A 21,202-nucleotide genomic window follows, 5' to 3' on the forward strand; every position below is an offset into this window, starting at 1 on the left:
CGGCAGCCGCGGCCGGACTACATGTCCCAGCGTGCCCCGCGGCGGAACCCTGGCCCCGCCCCCTCGGGGGCCAGCCCCGCCCCTTCCTCGCCCAGCGCTGCGCATGCGCAGAGCCGCTGTTTGTCCGCGCCCGGCCTGGCCCAGCAGCGGGGCCGAGCGCGGCCTTGGCCTGCGGCGGCGGCGGCTGGAGGGGCCCGGGCCCGCTCGGGGCTCGGCTGGGGGGGAGGCGGCCCCGGCGGGGGTTGGGGGGGGGGAGGCCGGGCGCTGTAGCCCCCGCGGGGCAGCCTCGTCCCGCCGGTGGGGGCCGAAGATGCGGCGGTACCTGCCGGTGGCCCGGCAGCACTTCTTGGCGGCGCTGGCCGGTACCAGCGTGGTGGTGAAGTCGCTGAGCGCCGCCGTCCTCTTCCTGTACCTGCTCTCCTTCGGCCTGGACACGGCCTACGCCCTGGGGGTGACCCCCGGCTACCTCCTGCCCCCCAACTTCTGGGTCTGGACGCTGCTGACGCACGGGCTGGTGGAGGAGCGGGCCTGGGGCCTGGCGGCCAGCCTGGCCACGCTGGGGGCGGCCGGCCGGCTGCTGGAGCCCCTCTGGGGCGCCCTGGAGCTGCTGGTCTTCTTCGCGGTGGTGAACGTCTCGGTGGGGCTCTTGGGGGCCCTCGCCTACTTCCTCACCTACGTGGCCTCCTTCCACCTCGCCTACCTGTTCACCGTCCGCATCCACGGCGGGCTGGGCTTCCTTGGGGGAGTCTTGGTGGCCCTCAAGCAGACGATGGGGGACAGCACCGTCCTGAAGGTGCCCCAGGTCAGAATGAAGGCTGTCCCCGTGCTCGTGCTCCTTCTCCTGGCTCTGCTGCGGCTCACCACCCTCGTCGAGAGCAATGTACTGGCCTCGTACGGCTTCGGGCTCCTCTCCAGCTGGGTCTATCTCCGTTTCTACCAGCGGCACAGTAGAGGCCGTGGAGACATGTCCGACCACTTCGCCTTTGCCACTTTCTTCCCCGAGATCCTGCAGCCCGTGGTGGGTCTGGTGGCCAACCTGGTGCACGGCATCCTGGTGAAGGTGAAGGTCTGCCGCAAGACGGTCAAACGCTACGACGTGGGCGCCCCGTCGTCCATCACCATCAGCCTGCCAGGGACGGACCCTCAGGATGCTGAGAGGAGAAGGTACCGCTCGCCCTGCTTCCATAGGGGGTCATGTTTGTGGGCAGTGAGGTTCAGGTTTAAAATCCGAACAAGGAGGAGTGGGGAGATTTGGGTGCGGGGCGCTAAGCAGGGACCTTCTCTAGGGGGTCTGCTGGGGGCTGCTCTCCCTGCCGCAGAGCTGGTGGGGAGCACTCTGGCAGGCTGGTGGGACGTTGTCCTGCTCTTCTGAACGCGGAGCAGCAGTGGAAGTGCCGGGGAGGAGCGGGGAGATCCTCGGGAAGGGGCAGGCGGGGTTTGGTGTCGGGGTCCCTTATAGAAGGGGGAGAACGGCTGCCTGGGGAGGTGCCAGCTCCCTGCTCACGGCAGCCCCGCACCCGTCATCGTGGCACAGGGGGAGGTGCTGAGTCAGCCCCGCACACCGGCCCTCCCACACGCCTGGCGTTGGCTTTCCCGAGCCCCAGAAGGAAGGTTTGGACAAGGCGTTGGCGCTCTGCTTTCCTCTGCCCTGTTTTACGCCTTTCTCCTGTTCCCGGAGCGGCCCGTGTGCCATCTGACAGTTTCCAAGTGTACCACGTGGCATGAAAACTCTGCGTATGTAGTCTGGGAGCGTGAGTGGGTTTCTGTGGGGCAGTCCCAGGCGCTCGGGGTCATCTTCAGCGCTGCTGAATCCACTCTCTCATGCCCTGCCCAGTGCCCCGTGGGGCAGAGCCATTAACCCCTGCCCTGCCCGTCAGCCCTGGGCTTAACCCGCCCGTCTGCCCTTGCCCTGCAGGCAGCTGGCCCTGAAGGCCCTGAACGAGCGGCTGAAGCGCGTGGAGGACCAGTCGGCCTGGCCTAGCATGGAGGATGACGAGGAGGAGGCGGCGGCGGCGGCGAAGGCCGACAGCCCACTGCTGCCTGACCCTGGCACGGCTGGGAGGGGCGCTGGCCAGGAGTCCAGTCTCATCACCTTCCAGGATGCCCCGTCCCAGCTGTGACCGGCTGACACGCCGCCCCCCCTTCCCCGCCCTGTCTCCGTCAGAGAGCTGCTAACCCCCCTCGTGTCTCCCCCACGCAGCCGGGACGCTCGGCGGGGAGCGGGGACTCCTCCCGCGGCAGAGGCAAGGGGGCTACCTCATTCCGACGCTTCGTTGCCGCTCGCGGCCGGCACCAGGCACCCAGGATGCCGCCGCTGCCGCCACCGCAAGGACGGGGGCTCCTCGAGCCGCTCCCCTTGGCACAGAGCAGGCCGTGGACGTGGGCACCGACAGCGGGGGCTGTTCCAGGAGGGGGACGTGGGGCTGATTCCTGCCCTGAGGCCGCTGTGCTCGCCCATGTGGGAGCAAAGTCAGCAGCGCTTCCTCGCTTCTCTCCGCCGGGGGCTGGCCAGAGCGCTCAACGTTTATTTCCTCCTTTCCGAAGGTCGTTTTGTCCCTAACCAAGGGAACGGGAAGGCTGGCGGGTTTCTTTTCCGAATCCCTTTCCCACGGGGAGCCTCCCCCCCACCCCGGCAGGAGCTTGCCATGAGCGGTGAGAGGTTTGCCAGGTGGGGGGACAGGCCGCTGGGCAGGAGGGCGCCGCCCAGCCCCTCAGGGCGGTGGTCCTGCACCGCAGCTCTGGGCTTTGCATGTGGGGGTCCTCTCCTCCTCCCTCTCCCGCCCCCGAAGCCAGCCCCGTGAGGAGCCGGTGCCCTTGGCCGCTCCCCGGCTAATCCGTTTGTCAGATTACACTAGAAGCTGGAATTAATTTTTACAGTGGGGCTCTCGCTGCTTTCTCTGGCAGCAGATTTTCTTCCCTGCAGGTAGAATACAGGCTCCCCCTTCTCTTTCCTTTCCTCTGCGTTGATGGGCTTTGGTTTTGGGTTGTGGTTTTTTTTTTTTTCTGGATGGAGAGGATGCTCCCTGCGACAGCCTCCTCGCAGCTCCTGATCCCCGGGCACTCCCCTGGCCTGGGATGCGGGTTGATGGTGTCGTGATTATTTTTTTAAAGGACCACATGAGAAGGTTTTGTCAACTGGGAAAAACACAGACATTTCGGTATCAATAAAGAGTTCTTTGAAAGAGTTGGCTCCCACAGCAGAGCACAGGAAGTGGGGAGGGGGGGCAGGCACAGAACGGCCCCCAGGGGCTTGTGCGCATGAGCCTGGGGAGGGGGTTTCTTCCCAGGTGCTCCCAGCAGGTTGGGAGAGACCCTCTGCAAGCAGGAGGAGGTGGGAAATCTGCCTGCACCCCAGGAGTCTCACCCCACCCAAGAAACAGGGCTTGTCACGCTGTAGCTGCCTGAATTCTTTATTGAATAAAAGCTCTGGATACAGAGGAATTCCCCAACCCAGGAGCCGGTCCCAGCTCTCCGGTCCTGCCGAGAGCAGGATACGTGCCGAGGAGGAGCCACGGGGTTGCTGTGGCAGACGGAGCCTCGCAGCACCCGGCTGCCCCACTGGCGGGTGGGCTGGAGGGAAGGCTGTTGTGCTGGCAAGGCGAGAGGCAAGGAGTTTGCCTTCTGCCTTCCTGAGAGCCGTTTCGCAGGCTGGCTCGAGGGCTTGTCCCGAGCCCTGCTCCCACCATGCTCACACTGTTCCCTGTGCCCCTCAGAGGGACAAAATGCCTTCGCAGACTGCCAGCTTGCATCTCAGCTCGGTAATTTGCTCTGTAAAATGACCCCCCCACACACCTCCTGCCAGGCTGAAGCTTCGCTGTCCCCCAGCCTGCGGGAAGGATTTGTGCGTGGTGATGGGTGCCCGGATCCGCAGCTCTCGGGCAGGGCTGACTGTACCTGTCCCGGGGAGTTCCCGGATCCCTGTGCAGGGCCGTGCCGTGGGGATGGACACTGGATGCTGCCACCCCACTTCAGCTCTCCTGTGGCTGAAGCCACAACCGTGCCCTGTGCTTTTACTGGCCAAGCTGCCTTCGCAGCAGGAGAGGCAGTGCGGTGCCCGCTGCAGCCTCCTGGGTGAGCGGGGACTCCCTGCCCTTCTCACCAGGAACGTGACAGCTCCTGTCCTGCCTTCTCCAAATCAGCCCTGGGTGGGAAGGGAAGGGAAAAGGAGCAGGAATCCTGAGTGAACCCTCCGGTTCCCAGCGCTGAGCACCAAGCTGCCGCGGGGACCAGCAGCATTACCTGTGCTGGGAAGCGTGCCCACCGAGGCAGGCGTGAGGTGGGCAGCTCCTGCCCGCTCGGTGTCACGCGCATCGTAGCTGCTCCCCGGGGACAAGACACTACAGGCAATCCATGACTAATGACAGACAAGTAGGTAGAAGTCAAGTTCCAAGGAGGCCCTATGCGAGCAGGGGACCCCCACGGGGGGCTGTGAGGGGGAGCCCCAGCCTCGCCGGCTCGCGCAGGGGAAGTTCAGATCTGCTCCAGGCCCTCAGTGCTGGCTCCGCTTGCGGTACAGGTAAGCGTTGCTCACCTGGTTCATGATAACCAGGCTAGTGAGAAGCGGACACAGCATGGCGAGGTACCAGGAGACACTGGTCACTGAGGTGGTGAACCACAGGGAGCACATGCCCAGCATCAGGCTGGCACAGCCCAGCAGGTAGCCCACCAGCCCCGAGGTCGCGTGGTACAGCTTGAGCTTGGCCAGCGTCCAGTTCTTCATCAGCTTGGGGTACAGCAGGAGCACACCCCCCACGCACTGCCCGCCGGCGTACAGCACGGTCAGCAGCCCCGTCAGGCCGTGCCAGGTGACGAAGTGGGCTTTGCCGTTCAGGTGCTTGTTGTAGGTGATGATGCCCAGCCCCAGGAGGGCGCAGAGGAGGGCGAGCAGCTGGAGGGCCCAGTGCACCCGCACTTTGACTTTGCGGGAAAAGGAGCGGAGCAGCGAGGTCTCCGGGGAGAATATCAGCAGGGCTTCCGTCATCAGGAACGAGAACTGGGAGACAGAGGGCAGGGGGATTGGCACCGGCCGCCCCCGCCCCTCCGCCGTGGCCGGGGGCAGAACCGGCAGCGGGTCCGTGTCTCCCGGGGCTCAGCCTCCCACCACCCACGGAAAGCTGAGGGGCCCCGTCCCCTGCGCCGGGCGCTGTCCGCCGGCAGAGCCGCTTCCTCTCCCCGCGGGAGGTGCCCGTGGGGGGGGGGGGGGCAGCACGGGGTGGTGGCCGGTAACCGGGGCGGCGGGACTTACCGCGAGGGCCATGAGCAGCGGGTGCCAGGAGAAGAGGCCTGCAAGGGAAGGGCAGGTGCTGAGGTGAGCTGAGGAGAGGCCCGGCCCGCTCCCCCCCCCCCCCCGGTCCCGCCCCGACACTCACTGGATCCGGGCCGCGCCAGCACGGCCACGGCGGTGGGGAAGCCCAGCGCCACGAGGTGGGCGGCGGCGCCGGCGGCGGCGCGCAGCGACCGGTACAACCGGGACTCGGTCTCGGCCGTCAGGGCCATGGCGGCCGGGGGGGGGTAACCGTCGCCACCGCCGCCGAGATGGGCGGGCCGAGGCGCGGCCTTCGATTGGGCCAGGCGAGCTATCCGTCAGCGCCAGTGCCCGCCTCCGCCGCGCCGCGCCGCCGCTGAATGGGTGGGCGCCGCTGTCGCTCAGAGTGAAGGTCCGCCTCCGTTGGCGCGACCCTGTGACGGAGAGTTCCTTCGGATCGCCGCTACGGTGGCCGGCTGGGCCTTGGAGGCCTGCGCGTTGCGGGGCCGCTAGCCCGCCGTTGTCGCTGCCGGAGCCGGGCCGGGGCCGCACCGGGGCCCCTCCTCGGGCCGCCATGGGCGGCAGGATTGAGTGCGTCTTCTTCAGCGAGTTCCACCCCACGCTGGGGCCCAAGATCACCTACCAGGTGTGCGTGGGGGGAAGCGGGGCCTAACAGCACCTACCGGGGGTCGGGGCCGGGGCAGGGCCCTGGCGGGGGGCCGGGGCCCGGGAGCACCTGCCCGCCGGGGGGGGGCTGGGAATGGGGCCCGGGATCGCCCATAAGGCAGAATTGGGGGGGGGGGGGGGGGCAGGGGTGGGGGCCGCTCCCCGGGTGGGGGTACAGGGGTGGGCCGGGGCTCGGCAGCCGGGTGAGGCTGGAGCGGGGCCTTCTGTGCCGCTGCAGGTCCCGGAGGACTTCATCTCTCGGGAGCTCTTTGACACCATCCAGGTGTACGTCATCACGAAGCCCGAGCTGCAGAACAAGCTGATCACCGTGTGAGTGCTGGCCAGCTACCCGTCCTTTCCCCGCGGATACGGTGTCCTCACCGCGACTGGGCAAGTCTCCACCTGCGAGAGACGACAGTCTGGTGGTGGGACAGCGGCAGCTGTCAGCTCTGGGCTCACCGGGGTTTCTGTCCCAGTGGTCAGCAGGTTCATCGCGATGCCCACAGTTAGCCGTGCAGGGGGGTGGGTGCCTGATTCTGGGGGTGGCTGGTGCTGCATGTGGTTCTCTGTCAGCTTCAAATCCAGGACAATCAAACGAGTCTTGAGAGCTGTGCTGGTTTTGAAAGGAGACTGTTTTCTTTGATGGGTGACTCTTTCCCCCCTTCTTCAGACAGTGTGTTTTGCACCCTGAGCATGCAGGGATTGTACACGGTTTTTCCTGCAAAGCAGAGAAGCCCCCACCTCCAGAGCCGACCAGGAAGTTGTGCGTGGCTCAGGCCTCCGTGAGGGCGTAGGTGCAGGTTTTACTTGTCTCCCCGCAGTACGGCCATGGAGAAGAAGCTGATCGGCTGCCCTGTCTGTATCGAGCACAAGAAGTACAGCCGAAACGCTCTGCTCTTCAACCTGGGCTTCGTGTGCGATGCCAGAGCCAAGGCCTGTGCGCTGGAGCCCATAGTGAAGAAGCTGGCTGGTTACCTCACCACCCTCGAGGTGAGGCCCGAGCCGACGCGAGCAGAGGCTGGCTGCCTCACGATCCGCCCCACAGAGTCAGCGCTGTCTGGGCGCAAGTTGTGGGTCACTGGGGTAAGGGCCAGGTTTACAGCGAGGAGGGGATTGTGCTGATTTCACTTGAAGTTTAAGGGAGGACGGGAGCAGAGACTTGCAGTTCCTATAGCCGGTAATCCCGTGGGGAGGAGCTGACTCAATTTTCTGCTCTCTTTAGTTGGAAAGCGGCTTCATCTCCAATGAGGAGAGTAAACAGAAGCTGGTTCCCATCATGACCATCCTGCTGGAGGAGCTGAACGCCAAAGGAAAGTGCACCCTGCCCATAGGTACGGGAGTCGGGCTGTCCCCAGCTTGGCAGCAAGGGCAGGAGCAGGCAGGGTGGTGCTGGGATGCAGCTGGGCCATCCCCTGCCTGGGTCAGCTCTGCCCGCACTGCTCCTGGCAGCTCCCTGCCTGTCTGCGTGTGGAGCTGGGGGGTGTCTGAGCTGGGGGGTGTCTGAGCCAGCCTTGCCCTGGGTGGCTCGAAGGGCCAGGAGGGATGGGGTTATGGGCCACAAACAACTTCCTCCACACGGTGTGGTGGTGTCCTGGGACTGACAGTCACGAGCTCCTGAGGGAGCAGAGGTTGGGACTGAGCAGAGGTGGGACCTGAGCGCTCCCCCTTCCCTGGCCAGATGAGTCAAACACCATCCACCTGAAGGTGATCGAGCAGCGCCCAGACCCCCCCATCGTGCAGGAGTACGATGTCCCCGTCTTCACCCAAGACAAGGATGACTTCTTCAACTCCCAGTGGGATCTCACCACACAGCAGGTCCGTGTGCTTGACCGGGGGCAGTATGCTTTGGATGGGATTCCAGCCTGTTTCCAGCCTGCCTGGGGGCAGAGGGGAGTCGGGCTGTCCCAGAGATCACCACGTAACGAGTGTGGTTCAGTGCTCCCCTCGTCTTTGTTCTCAGCCCTGCGAGTGACCCATTCACCTAAAATGTGGGTTAAATGCTGCTGGGGATGGAGCCCACCCATCCCAGCATGCTCCCAGACAAAGGGAGGTTTCTTGGGCTTTGGGGTGATGCCTTGGGCCTCTCTCTGCTTTTTCCCTTCCTAGATCCTGCCCTACATCGATGGCTTTCGGCACGTCCAGAAGATTTCCGCAGAAGCTGACGTGGAGCTGAACTTGGTGCGCATTGCCGTGCAAAACCTGCTGTGAGTGTGTGGAAGGGGGCTTGGCTGGCCTGCAGGAGGGGGGCGGTGGGTGCTGGCAGAGAGGGTCTCACGTTTCCCTGTCCGTCTGCAGATACTACGGGGTCGTCACGCTCGTCTCCATACTCCAGGTGGGTCAGGTCACAGAGTGTGAGGCTGCGAGCGAGATTTGGGCAGCGGCTGTGCCATCGGGGTGGCCATGTAGGGGGGACAACGGGGTTCTGAGTGGGGTGGGTCTGTCCTGGAGCCGTGGCTGAGCAGAGCTGGTTTTCCCTTGCCCTCCAGTACTCCAACGTCTACTGCACCACACCAAAGGTCCAGGACCTGGTGGATGACAAGTGTCTCCAGGAAGAGTGTCTGTCCTACATCACCAAACAAGGTACGGTGACCCTGCGCTGGGCTGCCGGTGGAGGCAGGGGGAGAGGGCAGCTGACTGGTGACTCGTCCCCACAGGGCACAAGCGAGCCAGCCTCAGGGACGTCTTCCAGCTGTACTGCGGGCTGAGCCCCGGCACGACAGTGCGAGACCTCATCTCCCGCTACACTCTGCAGCTCCAGAGGGTGGACGAGAGGTCGGAGCCAGCACCTTCCCGCTCGGTCCCCGAGGGGGGGTGGTGATTCCGGGGGTGGCGGGACGAGCGTGGGGGAGTGAGGATGGAGTACCCAACCCCTGCATTCGTAGGTGGGGAAACTGAGGCAGTGGTGTGGGGGAACCAGAAGGGAAAGGGGGCACCTGGGGTGTTTGGGGCCTCGGCATCATGGTCCCATCTCTTCCCTCCTCATCCCCAGGAGGCTCATCCAGTTTGGCTTGATGAAGGGCCTTATCCGGCGGCTCCAGAAGTACCCTGTTAAGGTCACACGGGATGAGCGGAGCCACCCAGCCCGGCTGTACACGGGCTGCCACAGCTACGATGAGATCTGCTGTAAGACCGGTGAGGATCTGGGCTCCTCCGTGCAGCTCTCATGGCTGGTGGGAGGCCAGGGGCTGCCCGCGTGCCCAGGGCCACGCGCTGGTTTCGGGGTCTCCCTCGCCCCTTTGGGAGCCTTCAAACCACAGGGAGACGGGACTCTGTGCTGGGCTCTGCATGGAGCTGGGCTGCTAAGCCGACGCTGCGAGGGGGAGGAGTTTGGGGACCCAGCCAGCCCCCCAACACCCTGCCGGGCACCCCACTAACACCCCACTGCCTTCCCCCTGCCAGGCATGAGTTACAAGGAGCTAGATGAGCGCCTGGAGAACGACCCCAACATCATCGTGTGCTGGAAATGATGGCGGGGATGGCAACCGAGCCAGCCCTGGTCCCCCCAATGCGTGTGTGTGTGTCCCCCCCCGCCGTGTGTGTGTCCCCCCCCGCCGTGTGTGTGTCCCCCCCCGCCGTGTGTGTGTCCCCCCCCCGCCGTGTGTGTGTGTGTCCCCCCCCGCCGTGTGTGTGTGTGTGTGTGTCCCCCGCCGTGTGTGTCCCCCCCCGCCGTGTGTCCCGCAGAGCCCCGTGGCCGCCGTCGCTCCTCCGCGCCGCTAGGGGGCGGCAAAGGCGCCTCTGCGCCTCTAGTGGCCCGCAGAGGCTCTTCCGGTCCGCCAGGGGGCGGCAGAGCCGTCGCCAGCACCCCCCCCCCCCCCCCCGTTGCCATAGCGACGCGCTGCCGCCATGGCCGCCACCGGGCCGGCGCCGCTGCTGCCTGCCGAGGCCGAAGGGCTGGTGCGGGCGCTGCAGGGAACCGAGCTGCGGGACACCGGCGGGCAGGGGTGCGGGGGGGGACGCCTTCGTTGGGGACGGAGTCTGGAGGGGGAGGGCCACGGTTCTGGGGGGTGCCTGGAGGGTGTGAGGTGGGGGGGGAGGAGGGGACCCGGTTTCAGGGCCTCCTCAGAGGCTCTGGGTGGGGGTAAGGAGGAGGGTCCCGGGGAGGGAAGCAACCACAGAAAGTCTAGGGGAGAGAGAAGGGACCCTGGTTTTGGGGTGTCCCCAGAGGGTCTGGGTGGGGATAAGGAGGAGTTTCCAGAAGATCTAGGGTAGAGAGGAGGGGCGCCAGCTCTGAGGTGACCTCAGAAGGCCAAGGTGGGGTAGGGAGAGAGGAGGATCCCCAATTCTGGAGCCTTCCTGGAAGGGCTGGGAGACAGAGGAGGGTCTGTAAAAGGGCAAGGAAGGGTCCGGACCTGGGATGGCCCCAGAGGGTCTGTGTGGGTAGGGGCAATGGAGAAGAGGACCCTCAGTTTTGGAGTGTCCCCAGTGGGGTGTCTCATGGTGGGTGTTGCTGGGGGCAGGCAGGAGGGCAGCGGGGTTGGAGCTGCTGCTCCAGGGAGCACAGGTTCAGGGGACAGCGTGGGGTTTGGGGGTGCCTGGCAGGCCTGGGGCATTTCCTGGGGATGGGGGTGCCAGGAGCAGTTTCCCTGAATGAGGGACCTTCCAGGAGCACACCAGAGCCCCAAAGCCAGTGGCCAGAGGTCTCTGGCTCTGATGTTCTTGCTGGGTGCCCCACAGATGGCTTCGGCAGCACGAGTGCGTGGAGAAGCTCAATATGCACGCCATCCTGAGCGCTTCCACGGGCCAGGAGCAGCTCCTCACTGAGCTGCTGGTCACCTACGCCAAGGTGAGCCTCCTTGGGTGCAAGTAGTGATCCCTGTGTCAGGCCTTCAGCCGTGAGCTGGGGTGGTTTTCTGGACAATGTGCAATTTTGTAATAAAATGGTGAAGAATCTGCTGTATTTTCAGTGAAAACGTTTGACTGGTTGTTTGCCAGTGTTCCTTTTCAAAAAAATTAAAGGTCAAGCTGTGGTATTTCTACTTGCTGGTCTCTGGTTCCTTTCTGAGGTTGCTTTGTTCTCTTTCGTGCACCAGCCCCTCCTCCGGCTGTGGATCTCTGCCCTATTGCTGCCCCAGAGCGTGCCGGGCTGCACTGGGACGTGGTGCCTTGGGCCTGCCCAGCTCCTCGGAGTCATCTCTCCCCTTTGCAGCCCCAGGAGCCGTCTCTGCCCTCTGGTCTGTGGGTGAAAAGCTGTTAATTTCTGAGCTGGGTGAATATAAACACAGCGTGCCCCAAGGCCACCCTCCTGTGGGATGACTCCAAAAACTGTGTGGCTGAGCATGAGAGATAAAACTGTTCCGGCACTGGTCTGAATGGCTTCACTGCCCCATCCCTTCCCTGTCTAGATTCCTGTTCTCATTGGAGAGCTGATCTCCGTGGAGATCTGGAAGCACAAGGTCTTTCCTGTGCTGTGCCAGCTGGAGGACTTCAAACCGAGGAGCACCTTCCCCATCTATGTGGTGGTGAGTAGAGGGGGCAGTGGGAATGAGCCTGGAAATTGGGTAGGTACCACTATGCTTAAAAATAAATCTCACCCTGAAGATCTCTGAGCTGAGGTTTCACATCTCACCAGGCTAAGAAGCTGCAGTGGAAAGTGCAACATAGTGGGAAGCACCTGGTTTCCCAAAGCTGCATGCAACAAGTCCGTGTCCTCGCCCCCAGGAGGGACAGGGACCTGCTCCCAGGGGAGTCAGGCCTCATGGAGGGTTGTGCCTAATCCCGCTCAGGGGCTCGCAGGAGCTGCTGGATGCAGCAAAAGCCGCTCCTGGAGGCAGCTGTGCTCCTGGCTTGCAGCTCCCAGCGACTCAGTGCTACCCTCCCTCCCAGGCAGCAACACCCCTGGGGTATTTGCTTCCCTTTGCACACTGTTTTTCTTTGGAACTTCTAGCCAGGGGGCTCTCCGAGGTAACACACCTCCAGGTTAAGAAAAATACAGCTTTTTATTTACCAAGCTTCTGGGAGCAGCAGTCTCTTGGACCATTCTTGGCAAGGGAGCTATCTCAGCAGCTTCCCTCAAGAGGAATGCAGCCCTTGACCTAGTGGAAATCTGCCAAAGCTTGGAAGTTTTAGCTCATTTTCAGTCCAGAGTAACGCCTTATTGGTGAAAGGTGATGTCTTCCCTGGGCAGCTGTTTGCAGCATTGCCTCGAGGCAGTTATCTCGTGGTTCCCAGTCTTGGGACCAGGCTGTCTGCCCTGGCCCCAGGGGGCTGAGAGCAGCGCAGACCTGCAGAGCACTGGCCCCTCTCTGGCAGTGGCTACGTGCCAGGGGCTGCTGCTTGCCTGAGCGCTACAGTTGTACTGTCACTGTAGCACAGAGAAAGCCCTGAAGAGCCCTGCCTGCTGGGAAGCGGGGTTCTCTATCAGTGTGTTGTAGTGTCATAGGCATGTTAACATAAATATTAATATGAACTGGAGTTGTTTAAAGATTACATCACTTGTATTTGGCTCTTGGACTTGCGTTTGGCCACAACTACGTAAGCAGCTTCTCAGGAGAGCCCTTTTCCCCATCCCATTGCCTATGTCCTCGGTGCTGGTGACCGCTCCGATGTTACCTCACTCTTGCCATTTTTCCTCCCACAGCTGCATCATGAAGCCTCCATCATTAACCTCTTGGAGACGGTGTTTTTTTACAAGGTAAGAGGCAGGTTCAGCTTTTTTCGGTGTAAAGCCCCTGAAGGTAGAAAGCCACAGCTGTGGGGGATGACCCTCTGTGTAACTCTCGTTGTTATGAAGGAGATCTGCGAGTCAGCAGAGGACAGCATTCTGGATTTAATTGATTATTGCCACCGAAAACTGACCCTTCTCGCAGCTCGGAGTGCCAATGGGCAGACAGTGACCCAGTTGGAGCTTCGTCCTGAGGATCTGGCCAGCCCCTCATCCATGCAGGTGAGGAGAAAGTCTATAGCTCGTTAGGGACATGCGTGATGGAGGAGGTGGGCAGCCTGAGGAGGCACAGGGGGGCTTTCCCATGGAGAACCCCTTGGCTGCAACCTGGGCACCGCCTGCACATCCCGGAGGGCGTCTGGTGCTTGTGCTTGTCGACACCAGCAGCTCGGCTGGGCCGGCAGCTGTGCCCACCTCCCTCCACCCTGCAGCCACGCTTCCGCCCTCTCTCGTGACAGTGCCAGCTTGAGGCTGCCAGCAGGACGCGGCCTGAGCTGGCACTCTGAGTGGGGCGACTCTGGAGAGTTAATAGTTACACAAAATATTCAGTACAGGGTTTTGGCTATTTGCTGTTGCTCTTAAAAGCTGTGTGGGTATGTCTCCCCAGAGCTTGTGAAACCACCTTAGCTCAGGCTGCCGCTGGAGGCAGCCAGGGTTAACCATGAGAGGGATCCCTCCCTAAATCGATGTACAATACGACTAGGAACTGTCCCGTTGTGTTTTCCTCCAGCTTCCTCGGCTCTGAGAAATACCTCCTCTCTGTGCTGGTCTGGGCCAGCACCGAGCCCGGAACTGTTCCTGGGCTGCCGCACACACCTTCCCGGTGCAGGAGCTCTCTTTGTTTCTGGGACTTTGCTTCTCAGCACCTTGAGTTTCCTCCTTAAACTGCACACGTCATGAGGAGTGTCTGGAGAAGCGGGGTTAAAGTGATAGCCTGCAAGCTTGGCCGTACCTCCCCACATTGCCTCCATCCTTTGGCTTGTTGCCCGAGCACGTGCTCATCTTCCAGAAAAGGGAAGGAAGTGGAGGGGTCCAGAGCACAATAGGGATGTTTTCCAGGAAATGTTTTCCCAGCTGGGGAGGGGAAGGGGGTGTCTCTGTCAGTGCTTTGATACGGCTCAAGTTAAAAAAACAGCCTTTTCTAGCCAATAGGGTTCTAAAAAGCGCTTGTCTCCCAAGGAGCCTGGTTTCCTCTGATTCATTCCAGCCCCTCCTGACTCTACATACAATAACCCCCTATGAAAAAGCTGTTCCTGCCCTGTCCTGTGTTGTGGAGCCTGCTCTCCCTTGTGACTGTATATGGTGGTAACCCCTGGAGCAGGACCTGTTCTGCTGTCCCCCTGAAGCACCGACAAAAGATAGTCCCTGCCTGAAGGTAGCAGAGATGAGGTCTGGATACCAGCAGGAGCTGTAGGAAACAGCCTCACTGGGGGAGTTTGGAGAGGGAGGTGGGAGGGAAGAGCCCATACGGCTTTCTTCGTAGCGCGTGGGGCACCGGCACAGGGAGCGCAGGGCTTCTTACCGCAGGAATTTGGAAGGGAACTGTTGCAGTGGCGCTTTAGAGAAACAGGAGTCGCTGAGCTCAGTGCTGTGCTCACAAAGATGCGAGCTGCTGAGCATCTGGGACTGGAGAGGAACCGCTCTGCCTGGGCCCAGGGAGAAGGATTTGGCAACTCTGAGCCTAGCCATCCCAATGGTCTCAAAAGAGGCTGAGTCAGAGGGTGGTCAGGCTGTTAGCCTGAGCGCGTGGGCAATGAACGCGACATCCATGCTGCCTAGGAAGGGAAGGTGGCTGGAGAGCGTGGCGTAGCTGCGGGCTGGGATAACCGCAGGCAGATATTCTAGCTGGCTGTACGCAAGCTGGAGGGGAGAGGCAGATCCAGGAGGGGTGGATGTAGGACTGCAGCTGTGCCAGGGCCAAGTTTCTCCCTCCTCCACTTCCTCTGCTGATCATGCAGCTCCCCCCTCCCTCAGCCTCACAGGGACCACAAGATGATCCCGGAAGGGGAGAGAGAGAAGTGGTCTGCGACTGGCCTCTTTCAGGGGGTGTCCTTGTGCAGGGACACTGCTGCCGGTAGCCACCCGTGATGAGTTAGGGGTAGGGAGATGAGGGACGTGCAACAGTGGGCTGCAAGCACTTCTGTGGCTGCCCTGGCAAGCAGGCAGCACTGGCACAGTCCAGATGAGAAGCAGTTTGTTTTGCAGGGCTCTGGTTTCCTCCTCCATCTGTGGTTACCGATGCACAGCCAAGAAGCTGCCTCCCTGCAGCTCCTGGGAAATGGGGCCTGAAATCCCGAGACTGTGCTTATCCCTCCACAGGAGCTGCAGAAGCAGGCAGAGATGATGGAGTTTGAGATTTCCCTGAAAGCCCTGTCCGTGCTGCGGTTCGTCACCGATCAGGTGGAGAGGTGGGTGCCCAGGAGCAGCACAGGACATGCACTGAGCTCTCCACTTGAGATTCCTGTGGGGTCATAGTGGGTGCCTGGACCCTTTCAGCAGCTGGCTGTGTCCATGGTGGCAGTGGCACTACGCCCAGGAGGCAAACACAGCAGCACTCCACCGTGCTTCATGGCACTCGCCAGAACCCGGATCATTGGGGTTTTTTTCCTGCCTCTCCCAGTTGCCTCAGGGAGCATTTGTATCTGTTCTGGCATTTATCTGTGAGTGCCATTTGACCCTTTCTGTTGTATCTCCAGTCTGCCCCTGAGCGCGCTGACACGGATGCTGAACACTCACAACCTGCCCTGCCTCCTGGTCGAGCTGGTGGAGCATTGCCCCTGGAGCTGCCGGGAAGCAGGTACAGCTCGTGCCCCGTGGTACCTGGGGTGCCGTGGTGGCGTGCTGGGACCTGCATCTACTGACAGGTCTGCTGCAGGAGCCCTTGCAGAAAGCTGCTCCCCCTCTACCCTCCCGTCCGGCCTCCTCTCCCCGGCTCCCTACTAGTGCTCTCTGCCTGAAGCTGTTCAGCTCAAAAGCAGCTGCAGCACAGCTGGGTTGGGGAGCCGGCAGCGCTCCCAAAAACTGATCCTCACACATCTTCCGAGCTGATTGCAGCCAGGATGGGAGCGTAGCACGTCTGCCAGCTCCACCTGAGGAGTCTCGTCCTGGACACAGAATGACCAGAGTGCCAGTCTCAGCCTGCCTGCACCTTTCTGGGACAGCGCTGAGAGCTGGAGCCAGACACGGGCTCTCCCAGGCAGCAAACCGATTGTTCTGAAGCTGCTGGTCATTGAGCTTCGCTCTTGCCAAAGGCCTCTGATCGGGCTGTGCCCATGTGCCATCGCCTGCACCATCCGCCCTGCCTCCTGCACCTCTGCAGGCAGGCGTGCCCCCCGCCGCCCCCCAGCTTCCCTGCCTCTGAGCGGTGGTGGGGCACAGCCTGGGCCCTGGGAATCCGCGCTCCCATCCCCAGCCCGGCACTGGGGGGGTCACAGCACGGGCAGGGAAGGAAGAGACGCGGGGAAGCACGTGGGTCTGTGCCTGCCGAGAGGAGCCCAGCTGGATGTGGGAGCTTTCCTCCTTCCTCCGGGCAGGAAATGCATTGCTTCTCTCTGCCTGTGTGCTCGGGGTGTCAGAGGGAGCTTTGATCCAGGGTCCTGAGGGAGGGACTGGAAAGAAACAAGAGTGCAAAAGCATTTCCAGGCTGTGCAGATGCAGGGTTACATCTCCCTCCACCCCCAAGAGCAACACAGTAGCTCCTGGAGCTTGTTTTGTCACTTCTGTTCTATTCATGATACTTCTGGCTTTCACTGGCAGAAGAACCTCCAGAAGAGCAGGTACTGGCCATGCTGGTGGCCCAAAACATGCCTCTCCAGCCACTTTGTCACTGCAGCACGGGCTCCCCCACCAACTACCGGCGTTCTACACTCCTGGCGAAGTACAGAGGGAAATACCTCGGGGATCTTTTCATTCCTGCCGCAGCCCTATTGCTTTAATACATGTTCTTTATACTTTTAGTGCTGTCTAATATATTGTCTCAGTACCAAGAAGGGTGCTATGCTGAGCAAAGGGGTGGGGAAACTGAGGCAAACAGAAGCAGAGGGGCTTGCCTGTGGCGCAGTGAGAAGTGAGCATAGGCCAGCATCCCCACCTCTGAGCTGTCTTCCCTCGGGCAACGCTGTCTTTCCCTGGAGCTGCATGTTCTTCTGTCCCTCAGGCCAGCTCAAGAAGTTTGAGAATGGTGCGTGGTATGTGGTGCCCCCTGAAGACCAGGTGAAGATGACCAAACTTGATGGGCAGGTGTGGCTTGCCCTCCTCAACCTCCTGCTCAGCCCCGAATGCCAGCGCAAATACCACTTCAATGGCTTCAACAAGAACCAGCTCCTCAAGGTAGGAGCCTACACCACGAAGGCCGTGGGCCCCGCAGCACAGAGTGCCAGCACTAGGCACCTCCGGGCATCTCTCCCCATCCTTGCTGTGGGCTCCTAGGAGCCAGCGGTGGGAGAGCAGCAGGGTCTGTCACCGTGCCAGCAGCAGCAAAGCTTGCATTTGTGAGTGCACCTCGTGGGACCCCCATGGGTCGCTCTGCCAGTGCCCCACAGATCCCTGCTCTTGCCATGCTGCTTCCCCAGCCTGGGCTCCCTTGTCTTGACCTCTCTCCATTCGCTCTTCTCTTCCCCTCCGTGGCCGCAGCTCCGTGCGTTCCTGACAGACGTCCTCATTGACCAGCTGCCCAACCTGGTGGAGATGCAGAGATTTCTGAGCCACCTCGCGGTGACCGAGCCAGCTCCCCCCAAAAAGGATCTCGTCCTGGAGCAGGTATCCTGTGGCTCTTCCTCCACTTCTCCAGCCACTCTGCTTCAAGCCTGATAGCTCCCTACTCCCTTTTCCTCCCACCAAGCTCAGCTCTGGAGAGGTGGTGCCCTGGTAAAGCAGCCAAGTACCCACTTCACTGTTACACCCTTATTGCCGGCGAAGTTGTTTGCGGATGGTGTGGGAGCCTTGTCCTGCTACAGCAGTGGCCAAGCAGTCACAGCTAAAGGCATAAAACCCGGGTTATAAACAGCTCTGCAGATTGCATTGGGGTGGTGGCTGCATGGGGCAGACACAACCGCTGGCTTGTTTTGACATTTCACTTTTTATTTAACATTTATCAGTGTTTTCCTGCTGAATTCTGGACTCCCCAGTGAACAGCCCTGGCCCAGGGCTGCTTGGCACGCTGTGTACAGAGGGACGCCAAGGTCTGGTGGCAGAGGCCAGAGTCAAACTGGTCCCAGCTGATGTCTGGGGCTCAGGAGTTGGGCCCTGAGGGTCTTCAAACAGCCTAGGGTCCTTGGAGTTTTTAATCCGTGCAGTGGTAACCACTGGAGAAAAGTGTTCCTACTGCCTTCACGTGAGCTGGGGGGCAGAAACTGTGTGTGGGGGCAGATCTGCAAAGAGGCAGCTGGGAAGAGCAGGGAGAGCAGAGGCTCTTCCCCACTGCTGGAGCTGCAGGGAGGCTCCACGCCGCTGCCCAGAGCAGATGAGTAGGTCAGACAGCGGCCGCGTGGGCTGTGCAGAGGGGGAGCACGCTGTGCCCAGTGCGGCTGGCTGCGTGGCCAGGGAGAAGGGTGGTGTGCCTGGCTGTGGCTGAACCGGAGGCACGGCCCGTGCCAGGAGCTGGGGCTGGGGAAGGCTGCAGAGCAGCAGACCGAGAGGATGGGGCTGGGGATGGCAGCAGGAGGTGGTCATGGATTCGCTCCACGTCCCTCGACTGCCAGTGTGTCTGTGGGGCAGGGACAGGCAGCTGCGGCACTGGGCGCCTCGTCCAGCCCTCGCCCAGCTGCTGCCCTTCTCTGTAGCTCCGTGTTTGTGCCGGTGCTGCTCCTGCCTCCACCGAGGGCCAGGGCTGAGCCCAGCAGGTGGGCAGAGAGAGCCAGCTGAAAGCACACGCATGGGCTCCCTGCTCTGCCCAGAAAGCGGTGAACTCACTCCCTGTCGCCGAGCCAAGCTTTGAAAAGGCCTTTTTCCATTCGGCTGCTCCCGGAGCGGCCTCCTCCCCTTCCAGGCCTGACTATTTTTACTCTGCTGGAGAAGGCAGTGCTGTTTGAAGCGGCATCGTCCTCTCCAGAGCCCGAACTCCCCGCACTGCTTTTGGCTGGTGCTGTCCCTTTCGCCTCGGCCAGCCCTTCCCCGGGTGTTCGTCTTCGGGGAAGTGACGAGTGGAAAAATCTGCTCAAGCAAACGGCTCCGGAGCACGGGGTTCATGCCGCTGCCGGCACACAGGCTGCCGAGATCCCAGGGCTTTCTGTGCAGCAGCCCAGGCCTTGGGGCTGGGCTCTGGCTCCCAACTGGACCTCAAAGGTTTTGCCTCCTTTCACCTGAACACTTGTTAGTGAGCAGATCTGTCCCCTCTGTGTACCCCAAAACACACCCTCGCTCCCTGCGCCTTCACCTCTGCATGTGCTGCCTTCACTTTCCCTCCCGGGGGGGGGCATGCTCCTCGTGCCCAGGGCCAGCTGCCCCACTGTCCCCCAAATGCCCCATGCCACAGCACCTTCAGTCTGGCTACGAGCACCCTTTCCTCCTGCTCTGCATCTCCCGCCAGGTTCCCGTCATCTGGGACCACATCCTGAAGAAAAACATGGGGAAGTGGGAGGCCATCGCCAAGCACCAGGTGAAGTGCGTCTTCAGCCCCACCGAGGAGGAGCTGAAGCTCCAGGCGCGCAGGTAAGGCATGTGCACAGAGGGTGCCCAGTGGAGCCAGTATCCCCATTAGCAGGGGCTGGAGCTCAGCGCTGGGAGGAGAGAGGGGTCTGTGGTACTGGCTGGTGATGTCCCCTCAGTGGCAGGGTGCAGCAGGGACAGCTCGTTGCTTGATGGCAGCTCCCTGTGAGCAGCCTCACCCCCTCTCTGCCTGCCGCAGGTGGGCACAGACCTACAGCCTGGACATGATGGAGGCTCTGGCTCCCGACAAGCCCCGCTGCAGGGTGTGTGGTGTAGAGGCGGCCAAGCGGTGCTCTCGCTGTCGGAACGAGTGGTACTGCACACGGTAAGGGAGCCCTGCCACCTCTCTGTCCCCGGCAGCCCCCCAGTGCCCCCCTGCCACCCCCACCCCCACCCCAGTGTCCCCAGCTCCCACAGAAGATGCTGTGAAAGGGCCAAGGGAAGCCAGAGGTCCCACTGCTGCTCAGCATCCCTGGCTCTCCGCTTGCCACATACCTCTCCAAATCTTATGGTGGGGCTGATGTGCCAGGACGCTGGTGGAGGAGATGCTGGTGAGTGTTGTGTTGCTGCTGCAAGGTGCTGAGCTGCCTGTCCGGCTGTCTGCCAGCACGCCCCGCCTGCAGCACCGGCTGGGTTTCCCATGGTGATACTGTCTCCCTCCCCTGCACCTTGGTGGGGCAGAAGTGGGGAGAAAAGCCCCCATGGCTCTGTGGGTGCGGGTGACAGGCTAGGATGCAGCAGCTGGGACGGTGGCAGTAAATTAGATCTCTGGTGCTGAACCATATGGCAAGGTCTGGTTACAGCTGTTGCGTTAAACCCTCTTAGCCCCTGGAACTGGGTGTTGGGCTAATGCTCGGCCATGCCTGCCCCACCCCGAGCCCGGAGGCGCGCGGTGCTGCAGTTTGTCCTTGTCACTGCTTTGCTTCTGGGGACAAATGTGGCCCCGCAGTGTTCCTACTTCAGCTGTGGGCACCCCACTACTAGCAGAGCCCCCAAGCGACAGCCTTCCCCCCCGCAGGGCATGCCAGGTCCAGCACTGGCAGAAGCACAAGGCTGCCTGCAATCTGATGGCCGGGGCGCTGGGGAGAGCAGAGGACCTGTAAGAGAAGCAGTGACTGCCATCCAGCCCACGACTCGGTGAGGCAGAGATTCCTTCCTCCTGCGTACAGCCCAGCGACCAGCAAGGAGAAGGCAGCAAAGGCCCCTTCTGCCTGCTCCCAGCCCCAGGCAGCGCTGCGGGGGCTCAGCCTCTTCTCCTCCCACTCCACCATGTAGCCTTCTCCAATAAACCTCCTTATTCCACCCCACTGATGCTTTTTTTTTTTTTCCCTCGTAGCTGAAGATGCTAAACCGCCTCGTCCCCTCCCTTGCACCTAGGGAGAGAGGTGTGCATCTGCTTTTCCCGAGCGCTCAAAAAAAGAGCCGATAGCCTTGTGGTTAGCAGAAGGGCCAGGCCCTCGGTGGCCAAGGCGCGTAAGCCTGGGGAGAAAAGGGGGCAAGAAGGCCTCTGTGCTGCCTTTTTTTTGGCTGCCGCTGTTAGAGAGGTGGGAGGAGGCAGAGGATGTGGTTAGTACAAGCATCTCGCTATGAGAAAGAAAATGCATTTCTCAGGTGTTCATCATCTGCCATCTCGCAGGGACAATTCCCCCTCCTCCCAGATGACATTAGCACCAAGGGCTTGGTCCCCTGCCCATCCCTCTGCAGGGTTTACTGGTGGCCTGTTGTGCCTTGGGGTGCGTCCCCACCTCTCCCTGGCCAGCAGCAGCTGCCGAAGGGCTGGAGCCTTGGTCTGAGCATAGCTGGGAAAGGGTTGACCGTGCTGGCACTGCCATGCATCTCGTGCTCTGATGGGCTGCCTGAGATCCCCACACGCACCCCAAAACAGGCTTTGCACCAGCGCTGCTGCTGCAGGAGCTGTGACAGCAGGCAGGAAACCATCTTGGTCCAGCCCCAGCCCCAGCCGAGCAGCCCGGGTTTGGGGTGAG

At 61.9% G+C, this 21,202-nt stretch overlaps 4 protein-coding genes across 5 annotated transcripts; 3 read left to right on the forward strand and 1 right to left on the reverse strand.

The window, feature by feature from the left end:
• The first annotated feature begins 159 nt into the window (after positions 1 to 159).
• Positions 160 to 3,182, forward strand: TMEM115 (transmembrane protein 115). The gene is made up of 2 exons (XM_075762899.1): positions 160 to 1,164; positions 1,916 to 3,182. The coding sequence occupies exons 1-2, from the start codon at positions 311 to 313 to the stop codon at positions 2,118 to 2,120; spliced, it is 1,059 nt and encodes a 352-aa protein (XP_075619014.1). The 5' UTR covers positions 160 to 310; the 3' UTR covers positions 2,121 to 3,182.
• A 212-nt stretch (positions 3,183 to 3,394) lies between these two features.
• CYB561D2 (cytochrome b561 family member D2) lies at positions 3,395 to 5,683 on the reverse strand. 2 transcript variants are annotated; one of them, XR_012837154.1, is made up of 4 exons: positions 5,370 to 5,557; positions 5,246 to 5,283; positions 4,240 to 4,993; positions 3,395 to 4,141 (listed from the first exon to the last, which is right to left on the reverse strand). XR_012837154.1 is itself a non-coding variant. In XM_075762903.1 (3 exons), the coding sequence occupies exons 1-3, from the start codon at positions 5,494 to 5,496 to the stop codon at positions 4,490 to 4,492; spliced, it is 669 nt and encodes a 222-aa protein (XP_075619018.1). In that variant the 5' UTR covers positions 5,497 to 5,683; the 3' UTR covers positions 3,395 to 4,489. The 2 variants fall into 2 exon arrangements, 1 of the variants encoding a protein (XP_075619018.1); XM_075762903.1 differs by having other exon boundaries at positions 3,395 to 4,993; positions 5,370 to 5,683.
• A 33-nt stretch (positions 5,684 to 5,716) lies between these two features.
• NPRL2 (NPR2 like, GATOR1 complex subunit) lies at positions 5,717 to 9,852 on the forward strand. The gene is made up of 12 exons (XM_075762900.1): positions 5,717 to 5,891; positions 6,150 to 6,241; positions 6,733 to 6,901; positions 7,134 to 7,242; positions 7,590 to 7,726; positions 8,018 to 8,115; positions 8,207 to 8,243; positions 8,398 to 8,491; positions 8,566 to 8,683; positions 8,901 to 9,043; positions 9,311 to 9,466; positions 9,595 to 9,852. Exons 1-11 carry the CDS (start codon positions 5,820 to 5,822, stop codon positions 9,376 to 9,378), a joined length of 1,137 nt encoding a protein of 378 aa, XP_075619015.1. The 5' UTR covers positions 5,717 to 5,819; the 3' UTR covers positions 9,379 to 9,466; positions 9,595 to 9,852.
• ZMYND10 (zinc finger MYND-type containing 10) lies at positions 9,745 to 20,524 on the forward strand. The gene is made up of 12 exons (XM_075762898.1): positions 9,745 to 9,852; positions 10,586 to 10,694; positions 11,254 to 11,370; positions 12,489 to 12,542; positions 12,642 to 12,794; positions 14,892 to 14,980; positions 15,269 to 15,369; positions 16,729 to 16,901; positions 17,205 to 17,330; positions 19,099 to 19,220; positions 19,417 to 19,542; positions 20,236 to 20,524. The coding sequence occupies exons 1-12, from the start codon at positions 9,755 to 9,757 to the stop codon at positions 20,318 to 20,320; spliced, it is 1,353 nt and encodes a 450-aa protein (XP_075619013.1). The 5' UTR covers positions 9,745 to 9,754; the 3' UTR covers positions 20,321 to 20,524.
• The last annotated feature ends 678 nt before the right edge of the window (positions 20,525 to 21,202 follow it).

Source organism: Balearica regulorum, chromosome 10 (genome assembly GCF_011004875.1).
Source record: "Balearica regulorum gibbericeps isolate bBalReg1 chromosome 10, bBalReg1.pri, whole genome shotgun sequence".
Taxonomy (NCBI): Eukaryota; Metazoa; Chordata; class Aves; order Gruiformes; family Gruidae; genus Balearica; species Balearica regulorum.

Excerpts from the sequence above, each read along its gene's own strand:
- TMEM115 (XM_075762899.1), top strand. The coding sequence starts at position 311 with ATGCGGCGGTACCTGCCGGTGGCCCGGCAGCACTTCTTGGCGGCGCTG. Across the intron at positions 1,165-1,915 it reads CAGGATGCTGAGAGGAGAAG|GCAGCTGGCCCTGAAGGCCC; the intron begins GTACCGCTCGCC and ends CTTGCCCTGCAG.
- CYB561D2 (XM_075762903.1), bottom strand. The coding sequence starts at position 5,496 with ATGGCCCTGACGGCCGAGACCGAGTCCCGGTTGTACCGGTCGCTGCGC. Across the intron at positions 5,284-5,369 it reads GCTGGCGCGGCCCGGATCCA|GCCTCTTCTCCTGGCACCCG; the intron begins GTGAGTGTCGGG and ends CTTCCCTTGCAG. Across the intron at positions 4,994-5,245 it reads CGCTGCTCATGGCCCTCGCG|TTCTCGTTCCTGATGACGGA; the intron begins GTAAGTCCCGCC and ends TCTGTCTCCCAG.
- NPRL2 (XM_075762900.1), top strand. The coding sequence starts at position 5,820 with ATGGGCGGCAGGATTGAGTGCGTCTTCTTCAGCGAGTTCCACCCCACG. Across the intron at positions 8,244-8,397 it reads CGCTCGTCTCCATACTCCAG|TACTCCAACGTCTACTGCAC; the intron begins GTGGGTCAGGTC and ends CTTGCCCTCCAG. Across the intron at positions 8,684-8,900 it reads CTCCAGAGGGTGGACGAGAG|GAGGCTCATCCAGTTTGGCT; the intron begins GTCGGAGCCAGC and ends CCTCATCCCCAG.
- ZMYND10 (XM_075762898.1), top strand. The coding sequence starts at position 9,755 with ATGGCCGCCACCGGGCCGGCGCCGCTGCTGCCTGCCGAGGCCGAAGGG. Across the intron at positions 16,902-17,204 it reads ACAAGAACCAGCTCCTCAAG|CTCCGTGCGTTCCTGACAGA; the intron begins GTAGGAGCCTAC and ends CCGTGGCCGCAG. Across the intron at positions 17,331-19,098 it reads AGGATCTCGTCCTGGAGCAG|GTTCCCGTCATCTGGGACCA; the intron begins GTATCCTGTGGC and ends ATCTCCCGCCAG.